At 46.0% G+C, this 12,324-nt stretch overlaps 1 protein-coding gene across 2 annotated transcripts in view; it reads right to left on the minus strand.

Annotated features, from left to right (window-relative positions):
- dgcr8 (DGCR8 microprocessor complex subunit) overlaps positions 1-12,324 on the minus strand; it is a 127,115-nt gene that overhangs the window by 68,891 nt on the left and 45,900 nt on the right. For both annotated transcript variants that reach the window (XM_072470684.1, XM_072470599.1), the window contains exons 8-9: positions 4,110-4,208; positions 1,666-1,748 (exon numbers count right to left, since the gene is read on the minus strand). In XM_072470684.1, coding sequence (XP_072326785.1) covers positions 1,666-1,748; positions 4,110-4,208 — 182 coding nt within the window. The remainder of the gene's footprint in view (positions 1-1,665; positions 1,749-4,109; positions 4,209-12,324) is intronic.

Here is a 12,324-nt window from a genome sequence, read left to right on the forward strand (position 1 = left end):
CTGCCACACTGTGTTAACTCAACATTATTACAATTATGCAGTTCTTCCCAGAGGCTCTCCTCTGCTTGGTTAGTTCTCTGTAACTACAAAGCTGAAAAATAATATTTTTATGAAGAGCTTCCAGCTCACTGAGGAGGCTTAAGGCACATCCAATAACCTGCTCTGAAAATTCTGCTTACATCTCTACAGTGGTGACAAATAGCACCAATCAACAACATTCTAAAACAATCAACTACATTCAAGGTCAACCAACCCACAGCACTCTTCAATCAAAAGAGTAAATTTTCCCTATTTCCCAATGTTAACAGCTCCTTTCAGAAATTGCAGGATCCACAACCTATCTTCACCAAAACCTAATCAGTTCTTGCTTGCGCCATACCCTTTCTCTGTACTAAGTTTTGTTGCAATACATTGATTTGTTGTTGAGTTATATTGTTTACAGACAAACAGACTAACAAGGGCAAAAATGTCAATGCAAACATAATTAAAGTAACAATTTTGAAGCAAAATTGTTTTTTAACTCACCACTTTGAAGAACATAAAAAGAAATAAACATAGGAAACAAAGCATAATGTTGGAACAGCTGGTCATGGCGTGCAGGTAAAAAAAAACAATCAATAAATGCTGCATGCAATGCAGTACAAGCCAATTAAAATGAACACTTTTAAAACACTATTCTTTACATGGGTCCATTGGTTGCAGCACAACTGAGGCTGGGGAATTGTCGGTGCAGTGGTGATCCTGACAACGGGCAGAAAACCAGGGGCAACTCAGCCATTTTGGAGAACTCCAGCTGGTTTGTGTTCACCTCACCGCTAGTGAGCTGTATTCCTGGCTCCCATCACTTTAAGATCAATTGGAAGCCAGCAGCAGCAGTCTCAGCCGCCCCATTGGGAGCCGTGGCCACTGCTAGGATTGCACTCGGAGAAGTAGCATGGAAACTGTCCGAGGAACAAGGTAAGTGGGGTTTGGGGGGGGGGGGTCTCGGGTCCAGTCAGGCAGGTGAGAGGTTGGGATGTTGCCACGTGTGTGGTCATTGTCATGGTCCGGGGGGGGGGGGCCTCCGTGGACCTCAGATTGCTTGATCAGGAGGAACTCCCCCACATCTCACTGAGCCCACAGGGAGGCCACCTGGGTTCACCTGAAGAAAGCCCAGACTTCGCTGGTAAAATTCCAGCGATGGCAGGAATGGCTCTCAAAGTGACCACTTAAGTGGAACAATTGGCCTCTGGGCCAGAGGGCTATCCTCCACCCTCCCTACTGCAAGTAAAAATTGCATGGTGGTAGGGAGGTTACTGGGCACACCATCCTGCCCTCCCTCCAGATTTTGAGACCCCACCCACACCGCCTCCTATCCCACTCCTACAGGCTCTGTTAAATCGCAGCCAAATGACATAAAGGCTAGAAAAACATTACAATAGGGCAGCACAGTGGTGCAGTGGTTACTACCACTGCCTCACAGTGCCGAGGTCCCAGGTTCGATCCCGGCTCTGGGTCACTGTCCGTGTGGAGTCTGCACATTCTCCCCGTGTTTGCGTGGGTTTCGCCCCCACAGCCCAAAGATGTGCAGGGTAGGTGGATTGGCCACGCTATATTGCCCCATAATTGGAAAAAATGAATTGGGTGGTCTAAATGTTTTTTTTAAATGAAAAACATCACAATTACCTCAAGTTCATCACTGTCTTTGGGCTTCTCATCCGAGGTTTGTTTGATAAAATCAGGAATGAGGATTTCCAGTGTAGCACGGGCTGGCAAAGTTAACAGATGTAATTATATTAATATGGCACAATAGTTAGCATTAAAATTACTAAAAATAATTGGTGCCGTTGGAAATATCTGGTAACCGCTAGGAACTTAGCAACACTACTTATAAATGTGTATTAAACTGTAGAATTGAAAAAGTTTACTACATCGTCAATATGTCAAATATCTTGTATATTGTGCACACGTTGCTATAAATATCGTTGTTATTCCCTGTAATACTTTCCCAGCCACATTTTCTTGTTCATAACCCTCTTTATAAAACTTCATATACACTGAGAGTGATTCCAGGGAAGAGCTGTTCGTATTCAATAATCAAGTTTGAAGAAAAGGCTCTTGCAGTAGCTTAGCAGCTTATCCAAAAGAGAGATTAAATCAGAAATTCTAGGAGGGGTTAGTCTTAGTGTGTGCAGAATTAATACTGAGATGAAAGTAGCAATGCCACAGTTGGCACAACCCCATTAGGGAGGAGGTTAAAAAAAGATCAGGGTTCTGGACTCCAAATCAACTAATAAGACATCTCTGTGGAAAAGTAAAACATGCATGTGGACATGGGAAAGGATAGTTGCGGGAAATAATATGATGATGAACCTATGGGTTGCTGAGACTTGTAGTTAAGGCTAAGACATGTATAGATCATAGAATTTACAGTGCAGGAGGCCATTCAGCCCATCAAGTCTAGATCGGCCCTTGGAAAGAGCACCCTACTTAAGCCCCACGCTACCACCCGATCCCCTTTAACACGGTAACCCAACCTAACCTTTTTGGACACTAAGGGCAATTTAGAATGGCCAATCCATCTAACCTGCACATCTTTGGACTGTGGGAGGAAACCCACGCACACACGGGGAGAATGTGCAGACTCTACACAGACAGTGACCCAAGCGGGAATCGAACCTGGGACCCTGGAGCTGTGAAGCAACTGAGCTAACCACTGTGCTACCGTACTGCCCTAGTATCAAGAATGATAGTACCAGAAACCCATCTTCCCCTCATCCCCCGTCAACACTGCGCAGGGACCAACCTTCCGTTCGCTTCCAATTTCAACTCTGCACCTTGCTCTCATTCCAACATGTCCGTCCTTGGCCTGCTGTAATGTTCCAGTGAAGCCCAACACAAGCTGGAGGAGCAGCATTTCAACTTCTGATTAGGCATGCTACAGCCCTCAGGACTCAACATTGAGTTTAACAACTTTAGATTGTGACCTTTCTCCTCTCAAATCCTTCTTTTAAAAAAAATCCCATACATGTATTGTCTCAATGGAAAATAAACCCCTCCTTTCCCCCTTGACCCTCCCACCCCAGGCCATCTATCTTTGTTCTTAAGGTTGCTACATCCTGTTGCAATCTCTCTCAGCTACAGTTCAATATCTAACACATTGCTCCCTCTCTTTAGTTCTGATGAAGGGCCAAAAGGACTCGAAACGTTAACCCTGCTTTCCCTCCTTACAGATGTTGCCGGACCTGCTGAGTTTTTCCAGCATCCTCTGCTCTGGTTTCAGATTCCGGCATCCGCATTATTTTCCTTATTTAACTTGAAATCTCCATGTAAACAGTCGGCTATAACAATGTAATTGTTCTCATAGCTCCAACACAAAGATATTGTATTCTTCAACTGATCATGGCCGGTGCCCCAAAGAATTTATCAATTTTATGTTTTTAAAAAGTTTTAAATCAAAAGACCACAGTCCATCTCTCGTCAGTCATGACTTTACTCCAGAATCAGCCAATATTGCAACAGAAATTTCACACATTCTCAACAGAATTGGTGTCGTAAATTGCATACAGATGGGTTCACTAAGAAGTCTCTCCTTCAGGAGGTGGGCAAGAGGGTAGTTATGGGGCTGTTTTGGTCACCTCGCGTTGTTTGGTTTCACACTGCAATAAAATTAATTAGCTTTTCAAAAACAAAAAATGAATGTGAGAAAAATAAGTTGCAATTTGTCTGGGTATTGTATGAGTTGGTGATGATTCGCATTGAATCGTACTTCAGCACCAAGGCAACAGTTTTATGGGATAACGAGAGGAGAAAGTTAGCAAAAACAAAAAATCCCTGCAAAGTTACATTTCAATTCTAGCCGGACAAAAGGCTCAAGCTTAAAATCGTGAAATGCAAATTTAGAACAATGTTGTGAAATATTTCTTTATACAGAAGGTAACCAATAGCTGGAATATGTACCAGGAAGGATGGTTTGGGACATTGCACTTATCTAAAAAAACAACTCGTTGCTGCTATGGAGAGAGCTTGTATCCTGTAAGGGTGAAATCAAACAGGCTCTCTTCATGCAACCTTTTACTGATCTTTTTTGGCAAGTAAAGAAAAGTTAATATTTAATAAGAAATCAGTACCAGCTTTATTCTTCGCAAGTTTTTTGCTGCTGGCAGTTCCTGTACCGTAGGTTACTCCATCAATAACCACTGAAGCTCCAAATGGGTCACTTGGATTTTCTGAAACGTACATGCATTTGAAAAGTTATCACTTCTTGATGAAACAAATATCAAATGTACCAGCAAATCTTTTGTCGAATAATTTGACACTGTGGCTTTTAAGTAGTCTATTTTATAAAAAGGGATTACAGAAAAATATTAAGTTTATATGGGGCGGTAAGGTGGCACTGCTGTCTCACAGCGCATGGGTTCAATTCTGACCTTGGGTGACTGGGTGGGTTTTGCACGTTCTGCCCGTGTCTGCGTGGCTTTCCTCCGGGTGTTCTGGTTTCACCCCCCCCACAGTCCAAAAATGTGCAGGTTAAGTGGTTTGGCTGTGCTAAATTGCCCCATAGTGTCCAATGGTTAGGTGGGGTTACAGAGATAGGGCGGCGGATTAGACTTGGGTGGAGTGCTCTTTGAGAGTGTCGATGAACCAAATGGCCTCCTTCCGCACCGTCGGGGTTCCATGATTCGGAAACAAACAAGCAGGGGAAAAACTGGCTCATCATTTAGATCAAAATGAATAGTACTTCCATACCCAAGAGACTCCATACTTTCCGACACCAGAAGGCTTCACTTTCATCCAACAGGTTCCATTGGAGGAGTGGACACGAGGGCCAAAGGGACCCAAAACCATTTCCTCCATTTTTGTCAGCAGCAAACAAGGTAAGAGAAAATGGTGGGTAGCGCAGGTCGGCCGTTGTGGGTCGCGAAGGTCGGCTGGGTTGGGTCCGAAGGTTGGCCGGTTGGTAAAAATGGATCCCCAGACAAAAAGTTTGAATAGCTTTGGAAATCTCAGTGGTGTACAAAGGCAGTTTATACAGTATCTTGGTCAAATACACAATGGTTTTAACCTCCTTTGGGGTGGGGTGGGGGGGATCCTTAGGATGTAAAGAAGAACAGCAAGTTTATTGTTTATCCTTAGTTGCCAACACAACTGAGTGGTTTGTTAGGGTATAGATGCCATTAAGAGTCAGCCAAATAATGTGATCAGGAGTTACATTGACCAGGCAAAGCAGGTTTCCTTCCCTGAAGGACATTATTGAACTGAATGGATAAAAGCCCTGTTGACAGGGCCCTCAACAGTGTGCGGTCTATCTCCCACGCTACTACTCTTGCCCCCTCCCCTCCCTCCCGGAGCAGGGATAGAGACCCCCTCATCCTCACATTTAATCGCACCAGCCTTCGTATGCAAAGCATAATCCTCCGCCATTTTCGCCAACTTCAGCGTGACGCCACCACCAAACACATCTTCCCCTCACTCCCTCTTTCAGCATTCCGCAGAGACCGTTCCCTCCGAGATAATCTAGTCCACTCCTCCACCATACCCAGTACCTCTCCCATCAACCATGGCACCTTCCCATGCAATCGCAGAAGGTGTAACACCTGCCCCTTTACCTCTTCCTTGCTTAACATCCCAGGCCCAAAACACTCATTCCAGGTTAAGCAGCGTTTCACTTGCACCTCTTCCAATTTGGTCTATTGCATTCGCTGCTCCCAATGTGGTCCCCTCTATATCGGCGAGACCAAACGCAGACTGGGTGATCACTTTGCTGAGCACCTTCAGTCTGTGTGCATTCAGGACCCGGACCTTCCCGTTGCTTGCCATTTTAACAAAAGACCCTGCTCCCATGCCCACATGTCTGTCCTTGGCCTGCTGTAATGTTCCAGTGAAGCTCAAACCAAACTGGAAGAACATCTCATCTTGTGGTTAGGCACGCTACAGCCTTCCAGCCTCAACATCAAATTCAACAACATCAGATGTTTGCTCTACCCCACCTAGACCCATTTGTTTTCATCCCATTTCATTTCAAGTGTCTCCTACCATTTCTTTCTTTCTTGTCTTTCTTAATATATATTTAAACCCCCCCCCAAAATCTTATCCGCCTTTCCTTGCCCCTTCTCCCCTTTGCTTCCCCCTTCCCCTTGTTGCTAACTTTTGGTTGGCTCTTAAATGTTGCCCGTTGTATCTTTACTTAATTTGCTCTGTTTCTATAACCTTCGCTCTAGAGTCGCCAGGTATCTTTATGATACCGCCATGAGGTTCAAGTTCAAGTACTGATCAATAACTCAACACACCAATTAGTAAGATTCAAATCAAAACACATTTATTATACATAGTAAATCACTACTCATGCATAAACTCTACTTTCTAGACTATTCTCTTATCACTAAAAGGCCTATACTTAGCTTCGGAATTGGCCCACCAGATATGGGGAACAAATGGCCTTTTGTTCGATCTGAGTCTGCAGGATTCAAAAGCTGGTATGGACTGGTAGCTAGGAGCGCCTGTCTCGTAGCGTGCGTTGATTGGAGACTTACTTGGTTGATACGGCAGCTTGGGCAGTTCACTCTCAAGGGTTGATTCGAGTTGCTGAGTGACCCTGCCAAGAAGAACAAATTGACTATTTTATAGTCCCCAGGGACTTCATGCCGTTCGAGGCGGAACCCGTACCTGGTTCCAAGTGATTGGACTACGTTCCGATCACTTGGATAGATTTCTCCAATACTGGAGTTGTTCCCTGATCGCTGGGCGGTCCCTAAGTGTCCTTTGTCATGGCTCCTGCTGGCGCCGAGGAGTCTGGCTTGGCCTTATTCACCTTAAGTGTTTCAATTGTGCCCGGGGATCGCTCATTAATATGCAGGTGGCTGCTGTTTCAGTGCTGTCTGGGCTTTTGCAAGTTCTGATGCACAGGATTTCTGCACTTGCTAGTTTTTGCCTGTGTTGGCTGAATTTCCCTGTAGTCTTTGTGGACCTCCATTTTAAGTCGGGAAGTGGCCAACCCAGGTGGCTACACTCCCTCCTTGTGATCCCTAACGCAAAGCGTGAAGGATCACGTAACTGCGTTGTCTTCACCTCCTGACCCAGCGAGCACTCTTTCCATGGCCTCCCCAATACCAGGTCCAGTATAGCCCCTTCCCTAGTGGTAAGTTTTAAACTGCTGGTGGACAAGGATAAGAGTGGTCCTAGGGTGAATGTGCTAAATTGGGGGGAGGCTAATTATAACAATATTCAGCAGGAACTGAACAACTTAGATTGGGGGCGGATGTTTGAGGGTATATCAACATCTGACACGTGGGAGGCTTTCAAATGTCAGTTGAAAGGAATTCAGGACCGGCATGTTCCTGTGCAGAAGGATAAATACGGCAAATTTCGGGAACCTTGGATAACGAGAGATATTGTAGGCCTCTTCAAAAAGAAAAAGGAGGCATTTGTCAGGGCTAGAAGGCTGGGAACAGTCTAAGCCTGTGTGGAATATATAGAGTGGACGTTCAGAGACTATTTCCTCGGGCGGATGTCGCTGTTACAAGGGAGCATAACTAGAAGGTCCAGGGTGGGAGATATAGGAGGGATGTCTGAGGTACGTTCTTTACTCAGAGAGTGGTTAGGGTATGGATGGACTGCCTGCTGTGATAGTGGAGTCGGACACTTTAGGAACTTTCAAGCGGTTATTGGATAGGCACATGGAGCACACCAGAATGACAGGGAGTGGGAAAGCTTGATCTTGGTTTCGAACAAGGCTCGGCACAACATCAAGGGCCGAAGGGCCTGTTCTGTGCTGTACTGTTCTATGTTCTACACTGACCATAACTATGCATGAACATTTTTTAACTAACAATTCTAAGTGGTACTATGTAACAACAGGAACATGCATTACAACAAAAAAAAACGGTACCTCTAACTATCTCTCATAAACTACTCACTCAAACATTCAATCATACTAACTTCCTAACAATACAAAAAATAATAGCAGCATTCACATTTTTCCTCTGGCTTGGCAGTCAAGCACAAGTGTACAATATTTCCGTTGTAAATGAAACACATTTCTTTATTTACCAAAGATGCAACACAAATGTTCTTTATTGTAGACCAAGGGGTTTGGGGTCCTGGTGATAACCGAAAATAGGGGATCTTATCCTGTATACCAGGGTGTGAGAGCGGTAGGCTCTCCTTCGCCATTTCCTCATGCGGAGAGTCTGCACGATGCTGCAGAGTATCGCCAACATTAGAAGGGATTCAATTACGTATGATAGTGAATACCAGGTTATGAACGTATCACACCATGATGGTGTGTCGGTGACGATCTTGGGGTTAACTATTTCAGGGTGTAGTGTATGGTAGGGGTGGGAATCATTCACGGCCTGTATGGTAGGGGTCAGGGGGGCAGCATCCGCGCGCAACTGCAGGGATCCTGCTAAGATCCAGGTGAACATGAAGGTTGTCTTCATCTTTCCGTCTTCTTCTTTTTCTTCCTCTTGAGTTCCTGAGGTTCCGTAGTTCTATGGACACAAGCATAATATCTGTTACTTTCTTGGGTAACATCTTGACTGTTAGCATGTCTGTCTTTTAGTGCCAATTTCCCTTTATAATTGGTCACCATGTGTGACTCCCTCATTTTTTTTTTAAACCGAATATTCGGACAAGACATCTAAGAACATACTGCCGTATTGCGAGCCGCCTCACAGCCTGTGTCATTTACCATCCTAGTGTTTGAGGATGTAAATAGCAGAGGGAAGCAATCCTAAGGGTTGCTAAACCAAACAAAAGAATTTTGAATGTAATCGAGCCAAAATGGGGTGCGTATGGGCCGCGGCGGGCAAGAATGTGGTCGTCGTGGGGACTGCCTCTTGTGATTACCTTCGAATCAGGAGAATAGTTATGATTGTTGTCGGCCGACAGACTAGTTCCTCTGAACTATTGTCTGGGACAAACTTGTACCTTTAACAGCCGGGGAGGGGTGTTAAAAGAGTGGTGATGTGGGGTCGTGAAAACTTTCGAGTTTACACACAACACTTAACGATAACATTAACGAACAAACATGCTGCAGGTTTCATCAGAAAGGACATCATAAATCACATTTGGACTGGGGTGTAACTAGCATATGGAGGCAGTGTAGTGTGGCCGAAGAAGAGAGGAAGGAGGAGTGAAACAAAAATGAATTGGCCTTGCTGAGGTGTCCCTGCCAGGAGAAGTGGTGGGTAAGCGCTCACAGTTTGCATGGGGCAGCTGGGACCTTGTAGCTGCTGTGGGTGGTGTTCTCTTTCATATCTGGGGGCTAGTCTAGCTGGTGGGGGTCTCCTGCAATCTCGGGCGAAGTGTCCTGACTGCCCACAGTTGTAACATGACCCCTGGGGCACATAAGGTGGAGCAGGCTCTCTGGTGCATTGTTCCCTTGGGTACGGTTCCCTGGGTGGGAGGGGTCGGAGCCGTTGGCATCTTTGCTGGTTCGGGGGGCATTTGTGGGCTGATTCCGTTGCTGTTTCAGGGGGGCTTGACATTCGCGTGCGTAATGTCCTAATTGTCCACAATTGTAACATTCTTGAGCTTTGGGCTGGGGTTGGCTGTTCCTGCCCTCATTTACCCATGCGGGGCTCTGGTGCGCTGTAACTGCTTCGATATCTGCCTCTGCCTGCTGTTCTTCGGGTTTCCGAATTGCGGGTTTGTTTTGGACAGATTGCTCCCAGGCGCGGGGCAATCTTTTAAAAATCCATTTCTCATTGTGGGCTTCCTCTGAGGGGTCATAGTTGGTCCAGGCTTTTTGTGCTGCCTCTGTGGCATGGGAGATAAGGGTGCGGGTCCATTTGGCCATACCGTCTTGGGACAAATGGGCGTGTTCTAAATTGCTGAAAACGGCTGTAAAATGAATCCACAGGCGTCCAGCAAACGCTGTGGGGTGTTCTGTCTTTTTCTGCCTTCACTTATTCAGGCCTTCTACTGGGTCACCTCTGTTGTCGCTGATCGCGTCTAGGATCGCTGTGTGCATTTCTGCAAGGGTGCCTCCTCCTACATTCTGTGGGTCGGGAAGGGCGGCTACGACTGAAGGGTCTAAACTCAAAACTGTGAGCTTCACTTGCTCACGCTCGTCCAGGCCGTACATGGTCGCCTGCTGCTTTACTCTGGCAAAGAAGTGGTGGGGGTCTGAGGTGGGGAGGAACGGTGTGATCTTGTCGCACGCGTCCCGTAATTGGGTCACAGTTAAGGGGTCGTGTACAGGAATTCCGTGTCTCCTTCCGATGTGACTGTGCGGTGGGTGGTTACTGGGTTCATTGGTGCCTGAACTATCTGCGATGTGGTGGGTTGGGGCGCTTTTCTCTTCTGGGGCTTTCCTTGCGCACATGTTCCCTGAACATATCGATGCGCGGTCTCATTTAATCCTTCCCAATCCGGGCCGTCTTCTGCATCTAACTGGGATCCAAAGGTGCTCTGGAATCCATTCTGAACTCAAAGCAAAGACTACAGTTCTGCAATCTGTGTCCGGCACTTTGCGTGATCTAATGAGCTTTGTCGCTGCTCCGTGCTGGCAGCATGGAGTGCTCGTAATGCTGCTTTCAGGTCGCTACACTGCCTTTGCAATGCCTCTACCTGTTTCTCAGTTTCCTTTCTTACCAGGACTGCATGTTGCGTGTCCTGATAGGCCTTTTCGTACGATGTCTGGAAGCTGCTTAGGTGCACCAGACAAGATTGGTGTGCCCACTTGGCATCATCCACCTCTCCGTCCTTTGCTGCTAACTTCCTTCTCAACTCGATGTTCTCTTTCTCAACCTCACTTACATCGATCTTGCTCATTCGATGTATTCCTTCTATCTCTTAACGGAGCGCCCGAACGACCTTCTCTGTGCCTCGCAATTGTGCCAGACAGGACACGATTGCCATCGGCTTGCGAGCTTTTCCCAAGCTTTTCTTTTGGATCCTGACAGGTTCTCCCACCAAGTATGTCCTATACTCCCGGGTCCTGTTTCCTCATTATCACAGAATTCACTCCAAAGGGGCCATCCTTTCCCTTTGAGATATTTTCTGATCTCTTCTTCCCAAACGGGACACTGACCTACTCTACTGCTGGTCGCTGCGACCACAAATTCTTCAGGGTTCATGAGGCGTTGCATTGCCTGCATTGTCATCTTTCCTCTCTAAATACTTTCTTGAAATTTGGAATGAGGGGTATTCAGGCGGTGCTGTAATTACGGGTACGGCTGTCGCTATTTTCCGGAATACAAACTCCCGACAGTTTTTCGCAACAAAAATCTATCAGTTTTACCTTATAGCCCTGTTAGTTACGCATGCATTAACACGCTTCCGAATTATGAGGATTGATCAGAACTGCTTGAACACTTGTGGTTTTTCTGTTTCCAATTGGAATCTCAATTAAAATTTTTGGGTTCTCCCGGAGTGGTTAGGTCACTTCTAATTTGTGTCCAGTCAGGATGTCGCCAGTAATATGTTGCTAACTTTTGGTTGGCTCTTAAATGTTGCCCGTTGTATCTTTACTTAATTTGCTCTGTTTCTATAACCTTCGCTCTAGAGTCGCCAGGTATCTTTATGATACCGCCACGAGGTTCAAGTTCAAGTATTGATCAATAACTCAACACACCAATTAGTAAGATTCAAATCAAAACACATTTATTATACACAGTAAATCACTACTCATGCATAAACTCTACTTTCTAGACTATTCTCTTATCACTAAAAGGCCTATACTTAGCTTCGGAATTGGCCCACCAGATATGGGGAACAAGTGGCCTTTCGTTCCATCTGAGTCTGCAGGATTCAAAAGCTGGAATGGACTGGTCGCTAGGAGCGCCTGTCTCGTAGCGTGCGTTGACTGGAGACTTACTTGGTTGATGTGGCAGCTTGGGCAGTTGACTCTCAAGGGTTGATTCGAGTTGCTGAGTGACCCTGCCAAGAAGAACGAATTGAACTTGGGGACTCTATTTTATAGTCCCCACGGGCTTCACGTCTTTCGGAGCGGACCCCGTATCTGGGTCCAAGTGATTGGACTACGTTCCGATCACTTGGATCGATTTCTCCAATACTGGAGTTGTTCCCTGATCGCTGGGCGCTCCCTAAGTGTCCTTTGTCTTGGCTCCTGCTGGTGCCGAGGAGTTTGGCTCGGCCTTATTCACCTTAAGTGTTTCAATTGTGCCCGGGGATCGCTCATTAATATGCAGATGGCTGCTGGTTTCAGTGCTGTCTGGGCTTTTGCAAGTTCTAATACACAGGATTTCTGCACTTGCTAGTTTTTGCCTGTGTTGGCTGAATTTCAAAACCAAACTGGAAGAACATCATCTCAATTTGCGGGTAGGCACTCTACAGCCTTCCGGCCTCAACATCAAATTCAACAACTTCAGATGGTTG

The sequence above is a fragment of the Scyliorhinus torazame genome, chromosome 1, assembly GCF_047496885.1.
Source record: "Scyliorhinus torazame isolate Kashiwa2021f chromosome 1, sScyTor2.1, whole genome shotgun sequence".
Lineage (NCBI taxonomy): Eukaryota > Metazoa > Chordata > Chondrichthyes > Carcharhiniformes > Scyliorhinidae > Scyliorhinus > Scyliorhinus torazame.